The 25,752-nt window shown below is 41.4% G+C and overlaps 1 protein-coding gene across 1 annotated transcript in view; it reads left to right on the forward strand.

Moving 5' to 3' along the window:
* Positions 1–1,396: 1,396 nt before the first annotated feature.
* The window catches only part of LOC110288529 (cation channel sperm-associated auxiliary subunit epsilon), a 154,949-nt gene continuing 130,593 nt past the window's right edge, over positions 1,397–25,752 (forward strand). The window contains exons 1-3 of the mRNA XM_085843318.1: positions 1,397–1,527; positions 13,993–14,041; positions 25,519–25,592. Coding sequence (XP_085699444.1) covers positions 1,460–1,527; positions 13,993–14,041; positions 25,519–25,592 — 191 coding nt within the window. The 5' untranslated portion in view covers positions 1,397–1,459. The remainder of the gene's footprint in view (positions 1,528–13,992; positions 14,042–25,518; positions 25,593–25,752) is intronic.

Genomic DNA, 25,752 nt, shown 5'->3' on the forward strand with positions numbered 1-25,752 from the left:
CCTGGAGGTCCTTAGGATTAACTTATTACTTATTATGCTTATTTTCTCCTCCGGTAAAGCCACCTGTTTTGTTCACCAGATCCCCCATTCAGTAACCCCCTTACCCGAGCTCTATGAAATCTTGTCTTCCTAATGTCCAACACTGACCTCTCAAACACCACTGCGGATGGGGGGAGGCAATGTATACAAATTAAAAATTTGTTTAATTCGTTGCCTGCTTTAATTAAATTGATTGCGTTGATTTGGATGGGTGGTTTTTCTCCTCCCATCGTTGGGATTAGCACATTCCAAGACAGTCTCTTCAGAGATGGAATTCAGTGGATAAGACACCAGCCCACACTTTCCCTAATACTAAACTTTAGTTGCGAATTAAATTGACTTAGTGTACCTGCACTGCTAGCAACATTGAGCTGTGTTTCCTCTTAGAGTGACATACAAAGAATGAAGATTCAGTTGCTTCCCTCAACATGGAAATCATATTGCTAGGTGATAATTTAGTTTGTTCTCAATTTTATCCCACGTTTACAAAGCCTTTGACAGCAAAAATGCTATCCCTGGTATTTGGCTTTTTTAATCGCAAGAACAGCCTTGACTATTCATTTCTGTTCATTCTTCCCCATGAAAACAAGAAAAGTAATTTCGTGCTATCTTTTAAATTAGATATAATATTTTATTAATTACTTGAGTGTTTCATAGGAACTGCCCTCGTTAGCTTTTGTCAACTTGACACAAACTAGAGGCACTGGGAAGAGGTAATCTCAATGGAGGAAGTAACTGCATAACTTGTGAGCAAGTCTTTTTTTTTTTTTTTTTTTTGGTTTTTCGAGACAGGGTTTCTCTGTGTAGCCCTGGCTGTCCTGGAACTCACTCTGTAGACCAGGCTGACCTCGAACTCAGAAATCCGCCTGCCTCTGCCTCCCGAGTGCTGGGATTAAAGGCGTGCGCCACCACGCCCGGCTGTGAGCCAGTCTTTGAAGCATCTCCTCAACTGATGTGAGAGGGCCTAGCTCACTGTGGCTGGTGCCATTCCTGGCCAGGTGGTCCTGAGCTGTATAAGAAACAAGCCCTGGGAGCAAGCCAGTAAGTAGCCTTTCTTGGTTAATACTCCAGTTCCTGAGTTCAAGGCCATCCTAGGCTACACAGAGTTGGAGGCCAGTCTGAGCTACAGGAGATTGCATCGAAAAACAAAACGATAATCATTTGTAATCATTATAATTATTATCTCTTATAGGTCTCCTCGGATTTTTCAAGATTGAGTTTTTGTTCTGAAAATTGGGTTCATGCATTCACCCAGTAGCTAGCTTTCAGGGTAAGCCAGGAGACTCCCCGCGCGCATGAGCAGTTAAGCCCTTGGTCCCTGCGCGTGCCCAGCATGCCCAGTGCAGGGCAACGGAAGCCTGGGAGCTTGCTAGCCCTGCAGACCTTGCAGAAGTGGTTGCTTAGAGGAGGAGTTGGAGCCATGTTAGCCCGGCAGGTGGTGGCAGCGCTGCTGTTGTGGCTGAGCTGCTGTGTCTCAGCTCTGTGGAGGTAGAAAGATGCATCCCTGGAAATTGGCCTTGAAGACACCCCCCCCCGCCGCCCCGCCGCTTGGTCCCCATCTCCCCAGTGGATGGCCTGAGTTCTCTCTGGAGCCTTTAGAGATGAGTCAGCCCTCTGAAAAGCTGTTCTGCAGAAGGGCGGTGGCACCTTCTTGCTGCTGCCTTAGATCATTTAAAAGAAAATTAGAAGGGGTGGGGTGGGGCAGCAGACAGATGGATGATAACTATATATATATATATATATATATATATATATATATATATATATGAATGAAAGTAATGTATTTGTTTTGAGCATATCCCACCATACACTAATCTTTTTCTTTTCCGTTTGCTGCTGGGTTTTGAAGCCCAGCTTTCCCTTCCCAGATGAATTCCTAAGTTCCTACTGTACCTGTACCTGGATCCTGTTCCTCCCCAAAGTAGAACCAGAGATGGCTAGGGAAGGACACATTGCTTCTGACTTGAGAAGTTGAAGCAGAGTTTTGCTTTTGTTTTTTCCTAAAATACTGTATAAATGTAAAGAGATTAATTTCCATATGGAGTATTGATTTAGATACTGACTATATTATGAAGTTCTGAGAGATCCTTAAAGCAGGTATGATGGTTCAGTATTCAGTCAGTAATCACTACCTCGAAAGGGATATCAAAATATTTTAGATTTCACATGGGTTAAAATGCACCTTAAGCCAGATGGTGATGGCTCATGCCTTTAATCCCAGCACTCCGGAAGCAGAGGCAGGCAGATCTCTCTGAGTTTGAGGCCATCATGGTCTATAGAGTGAGCTCTAAGGAGAAACTACAGAGAAACCCTTTCTCAAAAAAAAAAAAGGTATCATAAACTAGAAAATTACATTCTTCAAGTATGCTACATAAAAATAAGAATTAGGGGCTGGAGAGATGGCTCAGCAGTTAAGAGCACTGACTGCTCTTCCAGAGGACCAGAGTTCAATTCCCAGCAACCACATGGTGGCTTGCAACCATCTGTAATGGGATCTAATGCCTCTTGTGTGTCTGAAGAGAGCAATGGTATATTCATACATAAAATGAATGAATAAATAAATAAATAAATAATAGAAAAAGAATTATCCCCCCTCCCCCATTACCCTTTAAAACAGCCAACAAGGATTCAAACAATTGAGCCAGGCTTGTGGTGGCATATGCCTTTAATCCTAGCACTTGGGAGGATCTTTGAGTTCATGTCCAGCCTGGTCTACAGAGAGAGTTCCAGGATAGCCAGAGCTACACAGAGAAACCCTATATAAAAAAAGAAAAGAAAAGAAAAGATCAAATAACTTTCAAGTTTTCTTTACAAGGAGAGCGGGGTTCTTTTTCCCAAGGAATGTATTATGTGAATTAGTGCATGTGAGTCCCAGCATTCCAGGGGCCAACAAGTCAAAGCAAACTTGAGATTATAGTTAGACCTGCTAAAGAATAAAGTCTGAATTGAAAATGAAATATAGGGGCTGGAGAGATGGCTCAGTAGTTAAGAGCACTGGCTTACAACAGTCTGCAACTCCTGTGCCAGCACATTTGTTGCCCTCTTCTGTCCTCCATAGACATTGCATATAAGTGGTATGTGGAAATACAAGACACATTACACATTTTTTTTAAAAAATGTTAAAATTACTAAATTAAATATTAAATAAGTAGCCATTGTGGAGCGATCTGTGAGAAAGAGCAAAGGCTCTGATAACTTCGTAAGCCTTTTTCTCTTTCACAGTGGAGATAACATATTTTGTGAGTCTAATGCAGTGATTCTTGACTGTCAAGTTGATGATATTAAACACCATATCTCCCACTCCACCCCCCTGTATTTTAAGTTCAGGATTGAACCCAGGGCTACATACTAAGCACATGCTCTATACCTGAGCTATGCCCCAAGCCCTTTTCTCAATTCCTATGATTTTTATTTTACTTTTTATTATTGAATTTCCTAGTACCTCCAAGTGGCATCTCTCTTACTCAGCATTTGTGGTGGAATTGTAACTCATGTTTCCTAGTTGAGCAATTATCTCTACTAAGTGTAGGATAGGTGTCCTGTCACTGGGTAGGCAGTCTCTTGCATTAAAGGCCCTATTAAGTTATGAAGTCACACAAAAGTCTGTCATTTTCTCCATGTCTTGAAATATTTATATGATTTATTCTTTTTATATTTGTGGTGTGTTTTATCTATAGATTTTCCTAATTAACAATTACTTAGTATAAATCCAGCTTGTTATGGTTTGTTTGTGTTCCTGCCTATTTGACTTCAATCTTCAAATATTTACTTGAGGATATTTGTATCTATGTATTTGGGCTTTGGATTTTTTCTGCTCAGTTTGGTTTTTACAAGAGACATTTATTTGTGTTATTATATGTGTTGTATATGTGTAGGGACATGACACTTGTGCATATGAGTACAGTATCCAAAGGCTAGAGGTGTCAGATCTCCGGGAGCTGAAATTACAATTTTTGTTTTGGTTTACTGTTTGTTTGTTTGTTTGATTTTGAGACAGGATTTCTCAGTGTAGTCCTGGCTGCCCTGCAACTCACTCTATAGACCTGGCTGTCTCTGCCTCGTGAGTGCTGAGACATAAAGGGGTATTTAGGGAGTGGTTCTGATGTTTTGACCAGGAATCTTTAGGTGAACACTTAAGGTTCTATTTCCCAATTGGGTCTTGACTGATCAATAAAGATGCTCGCAGCCAAAGAACTGGGCAGAATACGCATAGGTGGGACTTCCAGTTTTCTCTGCAGGTGGGCTAGCAGACACTGGAGGAGAAAAGTATTCACCGTGCTTGTGGAGAGGGGGGAAAGAAGGAGCCATCAGTCATGTGAGGTCTTGGGTGGAGCAGCCATCTGCCAAGTGAGCCTAGGGTAGCAGCTGGGACATCAGAAACATAGTTAAGTTGAGACTGAGGGCAGATCTAGGGTATTGAGCTAAGATTAAAGGTAACTGAGCAACTGAGGTGAGGGAAGAGTTAGAGGTGTTGAGCTGGGAGTGAAGAGAAGGGCAGGCTAGCTGGGAAAGGCTTAGAAGAGCCTGGATATTAAGCTAAAGCATATCAAAGATAAACTAATGTGTGTGTGTGTGTGTGTGTGTGTGTGTGTGTGTGTGTGTGTGTGTGTTTCATTCAGGGATCTAGAGAACCTTGGTGGGGCTGGTAGCACAGTCTGTTCAGAGCTTAAAGTTGGGTAGCAAAAACTACATGCTGCAAGGGTGCACCACCACCGCCCAGCTACAGGCAGTTTTTAGCTGCCCACTTTTGGTGCTGAGAAATGAATTCCAGTTCTCTGTAAGAACAATATTAAGATCAATATATAACTTTAATCACTAATCCATCTCTCCAGCCAACCCACTACCTTCTTTTTCTTTCTCTTGGTCTTTCATTTTCTTTCTTTCTTTCTTTCTTTCCTTCTTTCTTTCTTTCTTTCTTTCTTTCTTTCTTTCTTTCTTTCTTTCTTTCTTTCTTTTTTTGGCAAGGTTTCACTATGTAGTTGATCTGGAACTTGCTATGAGTATCAGAATATGGTCTCAAACTCACAGAAATGTCTGTGTCTGCCTCTCAAGTGCTGGAATGAAAGGCAAGTACTGACATGCTCTGTGTGTTAAGGCTTTGTTATTAGTGTAACACTAGACATACAAAAACCATCCACAAAATGTTAGCTCTTTTCCAGTTTTTTGAAAGTGCTTACCTCAGATTGGATTAATTTGTTGCTTGAAAGTTTAGTAGCACTCTTCAGCCCCCGAGTCCACTGTTTCAGATGAGATTTTGTATCCTCTGGGAGCTATACAAATTTTTAGGCTTTTTCTTTCTTCTTGAGTCAGTTTTGATAAGATGTACTTTTTGGAAGCTATTATATAATTCAGGCCACATATATGTGCATATATATACTTATATGGGCACATATATATGCATATATACATACACATGTATGAATACATGTATGTATATATACATATATGTGTATATATAATATATACATACATACATACATACATACATACATACAAACATATATACATACATAAGAGAAAGCTAGGCTGATCCCATGACTGACTTCAAATTGTCAGTTCAGGCCTAAATCTCTGCTTCTAAGAACTGGGCAATTCCAGGCCTCAGAAGCTGCCCAGCCACCTGGCCTGAGGCATGGACAATGGGTCAACAGAAGTTTCCAGACTTCCTTAGAAACACTTTGCAGACCTTTCCAACAACAGTTTTCAGGTCCCACACTCAAATAATGGTTTTGGAATGTCCCTAGAGGTGGAGCAAGATAATGGTCACCTACCCCAAACTCCCCTAATGTGCTTTAACTCTGCCCTGTGAGCTCTCCTTCTGGTCTTGACAATGGGATCTTGATAATAGGAGATCCACGCAGAATCAAACATTCATTGAGTTTATTGAGTTTATATACTATTTGAGTCTGGGGTATCATTCTTCTGTGAATCATGGACCCTTACACACACATGCATGTATACACACACATTTGTTTGTATGTATGTATGTATGCATGCATGTATGCATGTATGCATGTATGTATGTATGTATGTATGCATGTATGTATGTATGTATGTATAGTTTGTTCTTTGAAACAACATCTCACTCTATAGCCCACTCCAGCCTCGGCAAGATCCATCTTGTTACTGTGTCACTATTTTATGACTAGAGCATTCCAGCTTATTCTGTCTCTGCCTCCTGTCTTACATAACAGTATGGGATTGTAGACTAGAGGCACTGGACCTGCTTTTCACATGGATTCTAGAGACCAAACCTGAGTTTTCAGGATTACACAGCAAGCTCTTTCAACCTGCTCAGCTATTGTGATGGTTTGAAAGAAAATGGCCCCCATAGGTAGTGGCATTGGTTGGTGTGGCCTTGTTGGAGTGGGTGTGACCTTGTTGAACTATCTTCCTGCTCCCTGAGGATCCATATGTAGAACTCTAAGCTTCCTCTCCAGCACCATGTCTGCCTGCATGCCACCATGCTTCCCACCATGATGACAATGGACTAAACCTCTTAACTGTAAGCCAGCCCTAATTAAGTGTTTTCCTTTACAAGAGTAGCCGTGGTCATGGTGTCTACACAGCATAAGGAAACCCTCACTAAGACAGCCAGCTCACTGGCCCAGTGACTACCTTTTTAATATCTGCTTTATTCTCTAACTATGACGCCTTTTTGCTTAATATCATTTAGTGTGTCTTTTAAAAATCTTAATCAATCTTGTCATAAGCTTTCTTGCCATACTCATCTTTGTACCTCTGTTTTCTGTTTGTATATTTTAAATATTTATTTATTTATTTATTTATTTATTTATTTATTTATTTATTTATTTTGTTTTTCAAGACAGGGTTTCTCTGTATAACGCTGGCCGTCCTGGAATTCACTCTGAAGACCGGGCTGGCCTCAAACTCAGAAATCTGCCTGCCTCTGCCTCCCAAGTGCTGGGATTAAAGGCATGCACCACCAAAACCCAGCTTAATCCCTTCTGTCTTGATGGGCTTCTTCTGATATAACATTCTCTCTCTAGCTCACTGGCATTCTCTCCCATTTTCTCTGTTTTTGAAACAGAGTCTCACCATTTAGCACAGACTGATTCTCCTGCCGCAGTCTCCTAAGCACTGGATTAGAAGCATTTACCACCACATTCAGCTCTAAGGTCTTCAGATATTTAACTAATAGTTTCCTCATTGGATTCTCTAAAGAATGGGTTCCCCTTATAGGATTGTTCAATCACACCTCACAAAAAGTAACATGAAATCCTTCCAAAATTTATTTTTTGGTAGTTTTAACTTATGTTATTCTCTATCGTGCTTGAATTATTTATCAGTAAGTTTTGGGGTGGTTTTGCTTTGCCCTTTGAGAAAAGGTCTCACTCTTTAGGCTAGACTGGGCTTGACCTCCTGATTCTCCAGCCTCAGCTCCACAGGTGTGTGTGAACATCCCCAGATCCAGCAGTTTGTTTTTAAATCCCAAGCATATAGAGATTTTGCTTTCTTCTCTTATAATACATTTTTCAGACAGGGTCTCTACATATCGCTGGCTGACCTAGAACTCACTCTGTAGACCAGGCTGACTTTGAACCCACAGAGATCCATCTGACTCTGCCCCCTGATTGTTGGGACTAAGAGCATATGCCACCATGCCTGGCCTTGTAATAACTTCTTAACCGGGGTACATATCCACAGAGTGTGTCCACATGATGTCTGTTCTTGGAAATATGTTAGTGCGTGTGTTGAGCAACTAAGTGATGAACTTTTATAAATATTCTGAGAGTGCTTCAAAAGAGTACGTTTCCTCTAGTTTTCCAGCAGGTGTGTGGAGTCGAACCTGTTATAAGTAGGATGATTTTAGTCTCCAAAATGTTTTCTCAGTTTGTACATAAATAGGCATAGAGTTTGAGATAAAATGATTCACCCAAAAGGCATAATCCATAAATTGTAGAAATTTGGGGGGGGGGGACCATGAAACTAGGAAGGGAGTTTTCTATTAAGAGATGAAGGAAAGGTTAAAGTTCGTCCATTAATGCTCTTTCACTTTTTAGAGGGGCCCAGGACTAGAAATCAAAGTCAGGGCTATAACCCATCTGTATATCCCACATGTATAAGTCTCCTGAGATCCATTTCTGACAATAACACATTAAGTAATTGACACAAAGAAGGAAGCAGGAAGGAGAAGGCATTATCGTTAACAGAGCAGTCTAGATTAGTAAGTGCAGGCAACTTTTATAGAATCCCTTGACCCCATTCCCTGATGCCAGCCCCAGGTGAGGTGAAGCTGATAGAGGATCAGGTAACCAGCAAAATCACAAGGAAAGGGAGCATTGTCACTTAGCCACCAGCACATCCACAATGAAAGGGAGCACTGTCACTTAGCCACCAGCACATCCGCAATGAAAGGGAGCACTGTCACTTAGCCACCAGCACATCCACAATGAAAGGGAGCACTGTCACTTAGCCACCAGCACATCCGCAATGAAAGGGAGCACTGTCACTTAGCCACCAGCACATTCACAAGGAAAGGGAGCACTGTCACTTAGCCACCAGCACATTCACAAGGAAAGGGAGCACTGTCACTTAGCCACCAGCACATCCGCAATGAAAGGGAGCACTGTCACTTAGCCACCAGCACATCCGCAATGAAAGGGAGCACTGTCACTTAGCCACCAGCACATTCACAAGGAAAGGGAGCACTGTCACTTAGCCACCAGCACATCCACAAGGAAAGGGAGCACTGTCACTTAGCCACCAGCACATCCACAAGGAAAGGGAGCACTGTCACTTAGCCACCAGCACATTCACAAGGAAAGGGAGCACTGTCACTTAGCCACCAGCACATCCGCAATGAAAGGGAGCACTGTCACTTAGCCACCAGCACATTCACAAGGAAAGGGAGCACTGTCACTTAGCCACCAGCACATTCACAAGGAAAGGGAGCACTGTCACTTAGCCACCAGCACATCCACAAGGAAAGGGAGCACTGTCACTTAGCCACCAGCACATTCACAAGGAAAGGGAGCACTGTCACTTAGCCACCAGCACATCCGCAATGAAAGGGAGCACTGTCACTTAGCCACCAGCACATCCGCAATGAAAGGGAGCACTGTCACTTAGCCACCAGCACATTCACAAGGAAAGGGAGCACTGTCACTTAGCCACCAGCACATCCACAAAGAAAGGGAGCACTGTCACTTAGCCACCAGCACATTCACAAGGAAAGGGAGCACTGTCACTTAGCCACCAGCACATTCACAAGGAAAGGGAGCACTGTCACTTAGCCACCAGCACATCCACAAGGAAAGGGAGCACTGTCACTTAGCCACCAGCACATCCACAAGGAAAGGGAGCACTGTCACTTAGCCACCAGCACATCCGCAATGAAAGGGAGCACTGTCACTTAGCCACCAGCACATCCACAAGGAAAGGGAGCACTGTCACTTAGCCACCAGCACATTCACAAGGAAAGGGAGCACTGTCACTTAGCCACCAGCACATCCGCAATGAAAGGGAGCACTGTCACTTAGCCACCAGCACATCCACAAGGAAAGGGAGCACTGTCACTTAGCCACCAGCACATCCACAATGAAAGGGAGCACTGTCACTTAGCCACCAGCACATTCACAAGGAAAGGGAGCACTGTCACTTAGCCACCAGCACATTCACAAGGAAAGGGAGCACTGTCACTTAGCCACCAGCACATTCACAAGGAAAGGGAGCACTGTCACTTAGCCACCAGCACATCCGCAATGAAAGGGAGCACTGTCACTTAGCCACCAGCACATCCGCAATGAAAGGGAGCACTGTCACTTAGCCACCAGCACATCCACAAGGAAAGGGAGCACTGTCACTTAGCCACCAGCACATCCGCAATGAAAGGGAGCACTGTCACTTAGCCACCAGCACATCCGCAATGAAAGGGAGCACTGTCACTTAGCCACCAGCACATCCACAAGGAAAGGGAGCACTGTCACTTAGCCACCAGCACATCCGCAATGAAAGGGAGCACTGTCACTTAGCCACCAGCACATCCGCAATGAAAGGGAGCACTGTCACTTAGCCACCAGCACATCCACAAGGAAAGGGAGCACTGTCACTTAGCCACCAGCACATTCACAAGGAAAGGGAGCACTGTCACTTAGCCACCAGCACATTCACAAGGAAAGGGAGCACTGTCACTTAGCCACCAGCACATCCGCAATGAAAGGGAGCACTGTCACTTAGTCACTAGCATATTCACAAATTACATGGATACTTCAACTCTGTTAGTTAAAATGCCAAAACTGCCAGTTGTATTTTTCTTCTGTCCTAAAAGTTCCAAATACAATGTAAAGGATCTAATATTAAATCCATAGGAAGTTAGAGATGGTTTGCAGTTACTGGTGGTAAAAACCTATGGTGAAAATCTCTTTCATTTAGTTTACAGTGCAATATAAAAGCACGCGTTTTCTTATTTTGATCTATACATGTCCATAAAAAGGTGCAAATTTCTATTGATGGTGAATGTCTTTTGAAAGAACACTTCAGAGAACTATTAAGGTCTGTGTAATATTGATAAAAATATTAAATAATAGCATCCTAACAACTTCCCCTATGTAGGAGAAAATTTAAAGGTGTTTTAGTTTTTTCTAATCCCTGACCTAGCTTCCAAGTAATGAGACACAGAGATCTATTAGATTTAATCAACATGTCTTAAGAACAATACCTGGGCAGATATTCATTTATCTAAACCCTCTATGCTAGTCTGGCTACTTCCCAACCACACTTTCATTACCTGCATTTAATCTGGCCTTGGCTACTCCTGTTCTGTCTGTCTCTCCTCAGGGCAAACTCTCTTTGCCACCTGTTCATGGTGACCTACTTCTGGACCTCACCTGCCTCATGGCAGATTGCTTCCTTTCTCTTCTCTCTTTCTTCTCTCTCTTCTCTTCCTTCCCTCTCCATCTGCCAGTCCCTCTCCCCTTTCTCTCCCCCTGGCTGGGAATCAGAATTCCAATGTTCCTATCTCCTCTGCCCAGTCATTGGCTGATCAGCTGTTTACTAACCAATCACAGATAATTGGAGAGCATTCTTTACACAGCATAGACAGGAGATTCTTTAATAATCATGGCCGTGCCCCTGTTGTCACTGCAACCAGATCTCAGGGTTCAGACATGAGCATCTGAATACACAGTGCATAAGACCATCCTGCAGCAACTTCATTGCCACACACTGGACTCAGTCGGTCCTTCAACCCTCAGGAGAATTCAGGGTCCCGGTAATCAAGTGGTCAAGGAATTGGCGAATGACAAACAGACACAGACACAAGGGAGTGCTGTATCAGAATGTAATTTCTCAAAAGCAAGCATCAGACTTATAATACAGAAGAAAAACAAGGAAGTTAGGCAATACATCAGCCGAGGTACATCGAGATGCATAATGGCTCTTTACACAAAACATAAAAATGCATACATAAAAGCGAGAAGGAACCAGGCAGTGTTTACAACTGAGATATGATCAGCCCTATCTAAAGTCAGGTAGCTATTCTCAGGAGACAGGTGAAAGGGCTAATAAACCCAGGTGCAATTCTAGTCTATTGTTTAACACACCAACAGGGTTCCCTTAGGAAATACCTAATTATGCTATTCCTCTGGGCCTAGTGAAAAACATACCCCAGGGAAGTTCCATTCTGCCAACCTTTTCATGAATAATACAATACTCTAGTTCCTCCTTAAACAACAACCCACTTTCTTTCTACTATTATGTAATGTAGGCTGCCATTCATGTATCTAATGAGAATTCTAAGTTTACTTTGTTGAACTAGCCCTGAGATTTCTAGCACCTATCCAGCAAACTTCAATGCCTCATGTCTTTCACTATCAACACTGGAGGCATTTCGTCTGAATGAGTAACATCCTTATGAAATTCCAAGCCCAGGGTCATCTCAACACTGACTAGGATACTGGTGGAGGCCAGGAAGCAATGTTCAATCTAACTTAGCTATTTGTCAGATCATTCCTTGGGGGAACCTATAATAAAACAATACCAAAGGTAAGCATGCAAAACTCTCAGAGACAAATCTGAAACACATCTGTGTTAGGGAATGCCAAAGAACTTCCAGGTGATCAGTTTCCGTGCAACTTTTTGCCTCCGGAACGTGGGCAAGCTTTTGGACTTGACACAGAGACTCCACTGGAGTGGGTGTGGCATTTTCTCCCTTTTTATGTTTAGACAAAGTTCCAGAACATCCTACCTCTTCATGGCTAGGGATCTCAGAAGAACACTAAAGATGAGTTGAAAAACAACAATTATCAATGAAATAATGCCAATAATAATAGCAAGCAAGATTATATATTGAACCCAATCCAAGAGATTCAATGCTCTAAGATTATTTTTTAAATCACTGGCCAATTCATCAATGTTCCAAGTATCCAAATGACTTCTGCTAATATCTGAAATTTCTGCCTTCAATTGCTCCATATAATGTGAAATATCTGTATCTTTCCACACTCCCTGCAAATGAGCCTTAGTCTTTTCCCAATTAATGGTTGCTTATAAGGTAATGGCGTGACACAAAAGTATTGAAATGAAGCATGACATTTAGTAGCTAACCTAACCTTAATATTTGCTATATCCTGTCCCACTGCTAAAACTACTTCTTCTAAAGCATTAGCCCTTGTCTCCAGTTTCTTATTGTGTCTGACTTAAAAGTTTAAGAGTGGACATATTCCAATGGCAATTTATATGCAGGGTAAATGTGAAATAGATCATCAAACAGATGGGAAGACAGAAAAATATTAAGATGTTTTATATAGAAGTTAGGTCTGGTTCTACCTCCCAGGCCCATGCTCCCACAACTAAGACTCAGACTCAAAATATATTTACTGATACCATGTCCATATAGCTAGGCTCTTCTCTGACTAGATCATAACTTAGATTAACCCATTTATTCTGATTTACATTCTACCATGTGTCTGGTTACCTGTGCTCAGGTGCTATGTGTCCATCTCATCACATTTTCCCAGGCAAATCTTCCGCTCTGCCTCACCTCGCCTTCCTATCCCAGAATTCTTTCTACCCCCTGGATGTTCCCCCTATTTCATGCCTAAGCCATAGGCCATGAGATTTATTACTGACAGGTGTTACTTGTGAGCTTTTAAAAATACATTTCAAATTGAGATGGATACATCAGATTTCAAGGAGTTATTAAAAAGAATGTAAAAATATCTTGCTGATCATTATTTTACAGCAATTACATTTGGGGTTGAATATATTATGAAAGTGAATTTTATCCTTCTTGTACTTTGTAATTTCTTGACAATGTTTAATTAATTACAAGTACACAGTGACTTATGTTATATTTCTCATCCACATTTCCTCTTGAGATGGGTGAGTTATGTTGAAATTAAGGTATCCTTGATAATGAATAGTGTAAAAATGATCATGAACAAGGACTTAAGAGTTTTATTTTTCATGTGCTAAGATGAAAACTAATGGTTTCTGAAACTCCAGTCTTTGGTTTTCTAAATTTTAGCTGAGTTCATTACGTGAAAGAGTCAAGCGTAATATATCCAGTGGCATTTGTTCTACCAAATTTATGTAACGAGTATGACAAATGGGTGTCTGAAATTCAAGCACTCGGGGGTGAGGCAATTGGTTTGCCAGGAATTTGAGGCTAACCTGGACTACATTGTGATTGCCAGTCTAGTCAGGGCCATGTAGTGAGATCCTGTTTCAAATACCAAAATGAATAAGGAAGGGGACTTACTTCTCATGTCATTTTAATGTCTCCTGAACTCAGCATGTCCTGACCTGCCAGACTAATGGCTACTAGCGATCTTTGACCTTTTTTTTTTTTTTTTTTTTAGCTCTAGGTTTACTTCCCAGGGAGGGCAGAGTTCTTGGAAGCCTGGGAATGTCCTAATCATGTGTAGAGTCTCTCATATGTCAAGGAAAAACTGCTATTAATATTCATATCCTGCCTTTTTTTCCCCACAGGTACTACATAAATAGCCAAGACTATTCCATTTTTAGTACCAGGAGTTCTGTAAGTATCAAATATCTTTAAAAAGTTTAGTATTTCCTACAAGTTAGTAATAATTTCGCTCTCTATCTCTGTTTACTAGATACTTAACCCTGCATCTTCTTTTTCTTCTCATTATTACCCTTCTAGTGTTACCCCCTCTGATACATGCCCTTAAGTATGTACATAGTGTCACCCATGTGGAGTGGATCTAGAATTCTGATTCACAGTGAGGTGAAGGAATGAAGAAAGGAAAACACATTTGGTGAAGCTAGGGGTTGGGTGGGTTGTACACTCAAATGGAGTCACATCTACTAATGTACCAACCTGGCACCCGACTTGTTCGTTATGCACAACACAGAAGAAGGGTTTCTAGTCTGGTTAGGAGATCTCTGTAGGTCAGCAGCCTCAGGCTGTAAACAAGAGAGGAGGAAGCTGCTTTAGTTGCCAGGCTTTCCACACAGTGATTAATTAATTACCTGTGAACACTCACATAGACCAGAGGAAGACCATTTTGCCAGCTATGAGCCTGACCCATATGGAGACAAGCTCTGCTAATTGCCTGCGCTTCAAATACCCTGGTTTTTGTCATGGCTGTGCACATTTCTGCAGTGCACAATCAGTAGGGGCTTTCTATGTTCCCTACAAGGTAAGAACAATTTATGTGTTTATATTGCCTAATTATTGAGAAGAAAATAGTAACTGTCATTCAACAATTGTAAGTTTACAACAGATATAAGCCTGAGCTGCAGATATAAATTCTTCTCAGGTATAAACCTCAGTCTCTGTATTACTTTTAAAAATGTCTAACACCATATCTACTTCATTTTTGTCTTTTAAAAAAACTTTATGAGTATGTGAGTATTTACCTGCATATAACTATGTGTACCACCTGTGCAGTAGCCTTGGAAGCCAGAAGAAGGCTTTGGGACTGGAAAGCTGGAGTCACAGGCAGTTAATTGTGAGCTGTCATAAGGATGCAGAGGATCAAACCTGGGTCTTCTGCAAGAGCAGCTAAGGCTCTTAATGGCTGAGCCATCTCTCTAGCCCCACAGTTCATTTCTCTTAATGCTGTCTACTTACAGTGATAATTTATAAATTCAAATGTATTTAGGTGTCCCCCTACTGATGGACATATAGCTTCTTACAACCACAAACAACTCTGTGATGAGTGTTCTTCTCCATGGATCTCTGTAGGTTTTTTGTTTGTGGAGGTTTTATTGTTTTTGTTTGTTTTGTTTTCTCTTTCTGTATCCAAGAGCAGAGTTAATGGATTACAGAGACTGTATAAGACACTTCCCAAAATGACAATTAAGCTTATACTCTCACTGAGTGTAGATCTTTGACAAAAAAATAGGTATTATTAGATTTTGTATGTTTTTTAACCAATCTATTACTAGATTAACATTGGTTGTCTTCTGCAATCATGCTACAACTTTATTTATTTTTTTTAAACAGTTTGTTTGTGCGAATGTTTTCTACACGGATACATGTTTGCTTCTAGAATTGAGAAAAGGATGTTGGATGCCGTAGAACTGAAGTTAGGGGTGATTCCTCTGCAAGAGCAGCAAGTGTTATAACCCTGAAGTGTCTCTCCAGCCCACCTTTATTCCTGTGAGACAGAGTCCCTCACTGAAACTTGAGTTCTCCGATTGGCTAGATAGCTAGGCAGCAAGGATCAGGGATTCTTTGGTCTCTGCTGCCACGGTGCTGCGATTACACAGATTGGTTCCCTACCCAGCTTGTTATATGAATCTTGGGGATTGAATTTAGGTCTTCATGTTTGCACAGTAAGCACTTTGCCAATCAACTAGTGTTCTCTGTCTCTGACTCTGTCTCTGTGTCTCTCTCCCACAGTTACTAGGTTTGTTTGGTTTTCTTTATAAATAATTGTAAGCCTAGGAGAACCTGCATAGAAACATGGCACCCTTCATTTAGCTTCTTTCAATAGTAACATCTTATACAATTGGCACAATATTGAATGTTGTTTTCAAGCAAAATCCCAATCATTTGATGTTACCAAATGAACTCTGAAGACCCAGGTTCCAGATGCTGTAATGAAAAATCTCAGAGAGGCAGAACAAGCACCCAGTAGACCTTCCTCAACTGACATTCCAGAAGGAGAGAGCCAGTTCTCCTCCACACTGTCTCAGAAACACTTCAAACTCAATGTCCTTCCTTTGTACTTCCTGTGAGCCTCTCTATCTGTTCTCCTATCTTCCTCTTACTCTCTATGGTGTTTTCCTATGTTCATTCTCTGTCAACTGGCTGCTTGCTCAGTCTCTTGACCTGTGGTTGACTTTATTTACTCCCTCTTACAATAAAGAGAAAGCACTTAGGTTAAAGGCATGTGCTAGGACTGAGCCACACCACAACTAGAGCCAGATTTTTCCAGTACACAATCTCAGGGTCTGCAGGGTGATCAATATCCTGCTGCAAGAGCATGTGGATTTGTTTCCTCGTGCACTTTGTTTTAATGTCCAGCTCTGTGCAGGTTTATCACATGTTTTTCACATAATCCCCACCACAATTATGTTGTAGAAACTGTGCTGTCCTGGGACTCCCCTCCAGCTTCAGTTCCAGCTCTGGCTCTCACACTGTTACCATGGCCTAGGTCTCGGCCTTAATGTCCTTGAGCCCTGGAGGGTTGAAGTGTCCCATTTGGGGATGGAAGCTAATCAATCCCTTCTCAGAACTAGGAGAATACTTCTTGACTGCAGTCTTCCATAGACATTCCAGTTGGCACCACCATTGAGATCCAAGTGTTCAAGCACATGAGCCAAATGAGGGTGTAGTTCGCTTTCAAGCCACAATAGGAGTATATGTACTCAGAGTTTATTAGATTTATCAGACTGGCTTACAGCCTGTGGTCTGGGTAGTCCAACATTGGCTGGCTCCTGGTGGAAAGACCGAGAATACAGTAGTTGTTCAGTACAAGACACTCAATATCTCAGGAGTAAACTCTGGTGTTGGAGACCTGGGGAATTCCTAGAGTCATTCAAGTTTTCCCTCTACATTGGAATCCTGAAGAAGTAGGTTCTAACACCAGGAAAGGAATGTCTTAGCAACAGGATAGATTCACTTAACACCAAGAATGAGAGTTAACAGATAAAAAGCAATAGCTTTCTTATTCATTTCTTGATCCAGTCAAGAAAACCCCATCCTGTCTGCCTAGCTCCTTAGGTTATATTTGATTCTAGATATGATGAAGCTCATGACCAAGATTCGCCAGGACAATAGAGGTTTATAAACATTATATTATTTCCTACAACTAAATGTTATTTTCTTTCTACAAACTCCTCTTTATCTTTTCAGAAAGATCTCCCTTCTTCAGGGGAATGTTCTCTTATTCTTATAATGACAACTGGGTTTGTTTTCAAATATATTTCTTTTCCACACATCTGATGTTATAAATATCCTTTTAGCCATTACTTATATATGGTAAAATTTGATAACATAAAATGCTACCACTGATTTTTTTCAAGTATTATTAGAATTACATTGATTGTTTTCTTTCAAGAATCATTCAGAAATCCACTTTGTCTGATTTATTTTTGCTTTAAGATTACAGACTCTCTAGAGTTTTTTTTCTATGTAAGTTTATGAGGACTTTTAATTTTGTTTTGCTAATATTGAAAAGAATAGTAGTATATTCGCTAGTTTTGTATTAACTTGACATAAACTATAGTAATCATGTAGGAGGGAGCCTCGGTTGAGGAAATGCCTCCAGGAGATGCAGCTGTAAGGCATTTTCTCACTTGGTGATCAATGGAGGTGGTCCAAGCCCATGGTGGGGGTGCCATCCCTGGAATGGTGGTTCTTGGTTCCATAAGAAGGCACTCTGAGCACGCCATGTAAAGCAGTCTAGTGAGTAGCACCGCTCCATGGTCTCTGCATCAGTTCCTGCCTCCAGATTCCCGCTGTGTTTGTCTCCCTGCACTGACTTCCTTTGGTGATGAATAGCAATATGGAAGTGTGAGCTGAATAATCCCTTTCCTCCTCAACTTGCCTTTTGGTCATGGTGTTTCATCACAGCAGTAGAAACCCTAACAAAGACAAGTATGTATTAGCAATACTTCACTGATTTTGGTTAAGCCTTTTTTATAAGTGTGGTCAATTTTGTTAATGTGAGAGTAAAATGTATATATATATACATATATATATATTTATATTTATATTTTTATTACATCTTTTCCTCAATTACATTTCCAATGCTATTCCAAAAGTCCCCCATACCCTTCCCCCTACTTCCCTATCCACCCATTCTCATTTTTTTGGCCCTGGCGTTCCCCTGTACTGGGGCATATAAAGTTTGCATGTCCAATGGGCCTCTCTTTCCAGTGATGGCCGACTAGATACATATGCAGCTAGAGTCAAGAGCTCCGGGGTACTGGTTATTTCATAATGTTGTTTCACCCATAGGGTTGGGGATCCCTTCAGCTCCTTGGGTACTTTCTCCAGCTCCTCCATTGGGGACCCTGTGATCCATTCACTAGCTGACTGTGAGCATCCACTTCTGTGTTTGCTAGGCCCCGGCATAGTCTCACAAGAGACAGCTATATCTGGGTCCTTTCAGCAAAATCTTGCTAGTGAATGCAATGGTGTCAGTGTTTGGATGCTGAAAATGGGATGAATCTCTGGATATGGCAGTCTCTAGATGGTCCATCCTTTCGTCACAGCTCCAAACTTTGTCTCTGTAACTCCTTCCATGGGTGTTCTGTTTCCAATTCTAAGGAGGGGCATAGTGTCCACGCTTCAGTCTTTATTCTTCTTGAGTTTCATGTGTTTAGCAAACTGTATCTTATATCTTGGGTATCCTAAGTTTGAGGTGGAATCTCAGGGTTGTTTTGATTTGCATTTCCCTGATGATTAAGGATGTTGAACATTTTTTCAGGTGCTTCTCTGCCATTTGGTATTCCTCAGGTGAGAATTCTTTGTTCAGTTCTGAGCCCCATTTTTTAATGGGGTTATTTGATTTTCTGGAGTCCACCTTCTTGAGTTCTTTATATATATTGGATATTAGTCCCCTATCTGATTTAAGATAGGTAAAGATCCTTTCCCAATCTGTTGGTGGCCTTTTTGTCTTGTTGACAGTGTCTTTTGCCTTGCAGAAGCTTTGCAGTTTCATGAGGTCCCATTTGTCAATTGTCGATCTTACAGCACAAGCCATTGCTGTTCTATTCAGGAATTTTTCCCCTGTGCCCATATCTTCGAGGCTTTTCCCCAATTTCTCCTCTATAAGTTTCAGTGTCTCTGGTTTTATTTGAAGTTCCTTGATCCACTTAGATTTGACCTTAGTACAAGGAGATAGGAATGGATCGATTCGCAGTCTTCTACAGGATAACAACCAGTTGTGCCAGCACCATTTGTTGAAAATGCTGTCTTACTTCCAGTGGATGGTTTTAGCTCCCTTGTCGAAGATCAAGTGACCATAGGTGTGTGGGTTCATTTCTGGGTCTTCAATTCTATTCCAGTGGTCTACTTGTATGTAACTATACCAGTACCATGCAGTTTTTATCACAATTGCTCTGTAGTAAAGCTTTAGGTCAGGCATGGTGATTCCACCAGAGGTTCTTTTATCCTTGAGAAGAGTTTTTGCTATCCTAGGTTTTTTGTTATTCCAGATGAATTTGAAGATTGCTCTTTCTAATTCGTTGAAGAATTGAGTTGGAATATTGATGGGGATTGCATTGAATCTGTAGTTTGCTTTTGGCAAGATAGCCATTTTTACAATGTTGATCCTGCCAATCCAAGAGCATGGGAGATCTTTCCATCTTCTGAGGTCTTCTTTAATTTCTTTCTTCAGAGACGTGAAGTTCTTATCATAGAGATCTTTCACTTCCTTAGTTAGAGTCACGCCAAGATATTTTATATTATTTGTGACTATTGAGAAGGGTGTTGTTTCCCTAATTTCTTTCTCAGCCTGTTTATTCTTTGTGTAGAGAAAGGCCATTGACTTGTTTGAGTAATTTTATATCCAGCTACTTCACCGAAGCTGTTTATCAGGTTTAGGAGTTCTCTCGTGGAATTTTTAGGGTCACTTATATATACTATCATATCATCTGCAAAAAGTGATATTTTGACTTCATCTTTTCCAATTTGTATCCCCTTGATCTCCTTTTGTTGTCGAATTGCTCTGGTTAGGACTTTAAGTACAATGTTGAATAGGTATGGGGAGAGTGGACAGCCTTGTCTAGTCCCTAATTTTAGTGGGATTGCTTCAAGCTTCTCACCATTTATTTTGATGTTGGCTACTGGTTTGCTGTAGATTGCTTTTATCATGTTTAGGTATGGGCCTTGAATTCCTGACCTTTCCAAGAATTTTATCATGAATGGGTGTTGGATTTTGTTAAATGCTTTCTCTGCGTCTAAGGAGTTGATTATGTGGTGTTTGTCTTTGAGTTTGTTTATATAATGGATTACGTTGATGGATTTCCGTATATTAAACCATCCCTGCATCCCTGGAATAAAACCTACTTGGTCAGGATGGATGATTGCTTTAATGTGTTCTTGGATTTGGTTAGCGAGAACTTTATTGAGAATTTTTGCATCAATATTCATAAGGGAAATTGGTCTGATTCTCTATCTTTGTTGGATCTTTCTGTGGTTTAGGTATCAGAGTAATTGTGGCTTCATAGAATGAGTTGGGTAGAGTTCCTTCTACTTCTATTTTGTGGAATCGTTTGTGCAGAACTGGAATTAGATCTTCTTTGAAGGTCTGGTAGAACTCTGCACTAAACCTATCTGGTCCTGGGCTTTTTTTGGCTGGGAGACTATTAATGACTGCTTCTATTTCTTTAGGGGATATGGGAGTGTTTAGCTTGTTAACTTGATCCTGATTTAATTTTGGTACCTGGTATCTGTCCAGAAATTTGTCCATTTTGTCCAGGTTTTCAAGTTTTGTTGAGTATAGTCTTCTGTAGAAGGATCTGATGGTGTTTTGGATTTCTTCAGGATCTGTTATGTCTCCCTTTTCATTTCTGATTTTGTTAATTAGGATGCTTTCCCTGTGCCCCCCAGTGAGTCTAGCTAAGGGTTTATCTATCTTGTTGATTTTCTCAAAGAACCAACTCCTCGTTTGGTTAATTCTTTGAATAGTTCTTCTTGTTTCCACTTGGTTGATTTCACCCCTGAGTTTGATTATTTCCTGCCGTCTACTCCTCTTGGGTGAATTTTCTTCCTTTTTTTCTAGAGCTTTTAGATTTGTAGTCAAGCTGCTAGTGTGTGCTCTCTCTAGTTTCTTTTTGGAGGCACTCAGAGCTATGAGTTTCCCTCTTAGAAATGCTTTCATTGTGTCCCATAGGTTTGGGTAAGTTGTGGCTTCATTTTCATTAAACTGTAAAAAGTCTTTAATTTCTTTCTTTATTCCATCCTTGACCAAGGTATCATTGAGAAGAGTGTTGTTCAGTTTCCACGTGAATGTTGGCTTTCTATTATTTATGTTGTTATTGAAGATCAGCCTTAGTCCATGGTAGTCTGATAGGATGCATGGGACAATTTCAATATTTTTGTATCTGTTGAGGCCTGTTTTGTGACCAATTATATGGTCAATTTTGGAGAAGGTCCCATGAGGTGCTGAGAAGAAGGTATATCCTTTTGTTTTAGGATAAAATGTTCTGTTAAGTCCATTTGTTTCATAACTTCTGTTAGTTTCACTGTGTCCCTGTTTAGTTTCTGTTTCCAGGATCTGTCCATTGATGAAAGTGGTGTGTTGAAGTCTCCCAATATTATTGTGTCAGGTGCAATGTGTGCTTTGAGCTTTACTAACGTGTCTTTAATGAATGTGGCTGCCCTTGCATTTGGGGCATAGATATTCAGAATTGAGAGTTCCCCTTGGAGGATTTTACCTTTGATGAGTATGAAGTGTCCCTCCTTGTCTTTTTTGAAAACTTTGGGTTGGAAGTTGATTTTATTCGATATCAGAATGGCTACTCCAGCTTGTTTCTTCAGACCATTTGCCTGGAAAATTGTTTTCCAGCCTTTCACTCTGAGGTAGTGTCTGTCTTTTTCCCTGAGATGGGTTTCCTGTAAGCAGCAGAATGTTGGGTCTTGTTTGTGTAGCCATTCTGTTAGTCTATGTCTTTTTATTGGGGGATTAATTGAGTCCATTGATATTAAGAGATATTAAGGAAAAGCAATTGTTGCTTCCTTTTATTTTTGTTGTTAGAGTTGGCATTCTGTTCTTGTGGCAGTCTTCTTTTAGGTTCATTGAGGGATTACTTTCTTGCTTTTTCTAGGGCGTGATTTCCATCCTTGTATTGTTTTTTTTTTTTTTTCTGTTATTATCCGTTGAAGGGCTGGATTCGTGGAAAGATAATGTGTGAATTTGGTTTTGTCGTGGAATACTTTGGTTTCTCCATCTATGATAATTGAGAGTTTGGCCGGGTATAGTAACCTGGGCTGGCATTTGTGTTCTCTTAGTGTCTGTATAACATCTGTCCAGGCTCTTCTGGCTTTCATAGTCTCTGGTGAAAAGTCTGGTGTAATTCTGATAGGCCTGCCTTTATATGTTACTTGACCTTTCTCCCTTACTGCTTTTAATATTCTATCTTTATTTAGTGCATTCGTTGTTCTGATTATTATGTGTCGGGAGGAATTACTTTTCTGGTCCAGTCTGTTTGGAGTTCTGTAGGCTTCTTGTATGTTCATGGGCATCTCTTTCTTTAGGATTGGGAAGTTTTCTTCTATTATTTTGTTGAAGATATTTGCTGGCCCTTTAAGTTGAAAATCTTCATTCTCATCAACTCCTGTTATCCGTAGGTTTGGTCTTCTCATTGTGTCCTGTATTTCCTGGATATTTTGAGTTAGGATCATTTTGCATTTTGTATTTTCTTTGATTGTTGTGCCGATGTTCTCTATGGAATCTTCTGCACCTGAGATTCTCTCTTCCATCTCTTGTATTCTGTTGCTGATGCTTGCATCTATGGTTCCAGATTTCTTTCCTAGGGTTTCTATCCCCAGCGTTGCCTCACTTTGGGTTTTCTTTATTGTGTCTACTTCCCTTTTTAGGTCTAGTATGGTTTTGTTCATTTCCATCACCTGTTTGGATGTGTTTTCCTGTTTTTCTTTAAGGACCTGTAACTCTTTACAGTGCTCTCCTGTATTTCTTTAAGTGAGTTATGAAAGTCCTTCTTGATGTCTTCTACCATCATCATGAGATATGCTTTTAAATCTGGGTCTAGATTTTCGGTTGTGTTGGGGTGCCCAGGACTTGGTGGGGTGGGAGTGCTGCGTTCTGATGATGGTGAGTGGTCTTGATTTCTGTTAGTAGGATTCTTACGTTTGCCTTTCGCCATCTGGTAATCTCTGAAGCTAGCTGTTATAGTCGTCTCTGGTTAGAGCTTGTTCCTCAGGTGACTCTGTTAGCCTCTATCAGCAGACCTGGGAGGCTGGCTCTCTCCTTAGTTTCAGTGGTCAGAGTATTCTCTGCAGGCAAGCTCTATTCTTGCAGGGAAGGTGCCCAGATATCTGGTGTTCGAATCTGCCTCCTGGCAGAAGTTGTGTTCCAATCACCAGAAGTCTTAGGATCCCGTGGGGAATCCTGTGTGAGTCCTTGTGGGTGGCCGGCACCCCGGTGCTCGAGTGGACCGGAAGGGACTTGTGCCCCACCTCAGAATGGGTTGCCTGCTTCCCTAGTTAATGCAGTCTCAGATTCCACACGATTGGATTGGAGCAGACGCTGTGTTCCACTCACCAGAGGTCTTAGGATCCCGTGGGGAGTCCTGTGCGGGTCCTTGCGGGTGTCTGGAGACTCCTCTGGCAAGGCACCGGAGTGCTCGAGTGGACCAGAAGGGACTTGTGCCCCAGCAGTGACCGGGTTGCCTGCTTCCCTAGTTGATGCAGTCTCAGGTCCCGCTCAATTGGATTGGAGCAGAAGCTGTGTTCCACTCAGCAGAGGTCTTAGGATCCCGTGGGGAATCCTGTGTGGGTCCTTGCGGGTGTCCGGAGACTCCTCTGGCAAGGCACCCCGATACTCGAGTGGACCGGAAGGGACTTGTGCCAAAATGTATATATTTTATATTGGTTAATTTTAGGAGTCTCTTTCTATAGCTTATTCTTTTTGTCTGGGTGTTCTATATTTGACCCAGACACACTGAGTTGCAGTACTATTTCCGTTCTCTCCCTCTTCCCCATCCCCCTCTCTCTTTGTCTCTGTCTCCCTCTCACCCCCACAGTGTGTGTGTGTGTGTGTGTGTGTGTAGCTTTAGAAATAGGTAACCCATAAAGGTAGAAAAGGGTAACCCATAAGTCATGATAGTGTTTGTCGTGTGTGCTGGTATTCCTGGAGGGTAGAAGAGGAAGGAAGATTCCAGGAACTGAATGAAGTTCCAGGTCCTTAAGAGCCTGATGTGTGTGCTGGGAATCAACACTGCCTCTACCCCAGGAGGAGCCATCTCTCCAACCTCAGATGTACAGACTGCTGGTGTGTCACAAATTCTCCTTTGATATTCTTCTTCACTGAATTATAGGAATAATATTATTTTAAAAATCAAAACAAGGGGTTTGAACCAACTGGTTTTATGTCAACTTGACACAAGCTGGAGTTATCACAGAGAAAGGAGCCATCCTTGAGGAAATACCTCCATGAGATCCAGCTGTAAGACATTTTCTCAGTTAGTAATCATGGGGGGAGGGACCACTGTGAGTGGTGTCATCTCTGGGCTTGTAGTCTTGGGTTCTATAAGAGAGCAGGCTGAGCAAGCCAGGGGAAGCAAGCCAGTAAAGAACATCCCTCCATGGCCTTTGCATCAGCTCCTGTTTCCTGGCCTGCTTGAGTTCCAGTCCTGACTTCCTTTGGTGATGAACAGCAATGGGGAAAGTGTAAGCTGAATAAACCCTTTCCTCCCCAACCTGTTTCTTGGTCATAATGTTTGTGCAGGAATAGAAACCCCGTCTAAAACAGGGTTTCTTACTGCCTTTGACCATTTATGTTCCTAGATGAAAGACACACACAGCCTTTTATTTTTAAATATGCCTTAGGCAGCAGCAACTATCCACCCTCCATGCTGTTATAATCTACTTTACTACCCATAATATGGAGTTAATACTTTAAAATTTCTGTGTTCCATCTGGGCTGCTCTTAACTGCAGTTGACCAGCCCACAAGGACATGTTTTTATGGCACAGCTCTCCTCCCTCTTGCTTATTCGTCTTCTTCCATGGTGGCTGCTTTCTGCATCTCTTTCCTCTTCCTCATGGCCCCAAGCAGAGGACCAAAACCCTGCCTGTGTCCCTTCTCCCCGGCTACTGCCTGCTGACATGTTTATTTATCAGTCAGAATTAACTGGGTGCACAGTTCCTCAGTGTGTTACCTGCAGACTCTCTCCTCTTTGTGGCAAACAGATTTGAGGGAAGCAGTCAGCTATGCATAATAACAAAGGAACTGAAGTTTAGTTGTTTTTTTAAAACAGTAGAAACCAGAAAGTTGAATCCACAACCTAACACGGAGATGAACAGTGTTTTGTTGTTTTTATTAACATGAACTTCCGTCTCATTTCTTAGATTAAATTAGAGTATGAAGGAAACTCATTTGTATCATGGAAAATACCAGAAAGCTGTAAAGTTGGAAACACTACGTAAGTATGTTTGTTGCTGTTGTTTTGTCTTATATATACATCCATTTGTTCCTACATTATAAAAATGACATTCATTCACATAATGTAGATGTTCTGACTTCAGTAAATTTCCTTCCACTAAACCTATGTGCAAAGAAAGGTTAGCTCAAGGAAAGCAGAA

This window comes from Mus caroli, unplaced genomic scaffold (assembly GCF_978045245.1).
Source record: "Mus caroli unplaced genomic scaffold, Mus_caroli_1 scaffold_1, whole genome shotgun sequence".
Lineage (NCBI taxonomy): Eukaryota > Metazoa > Chordata > Mammalia > Rodentia > Muridae > Mus > Mus caroli.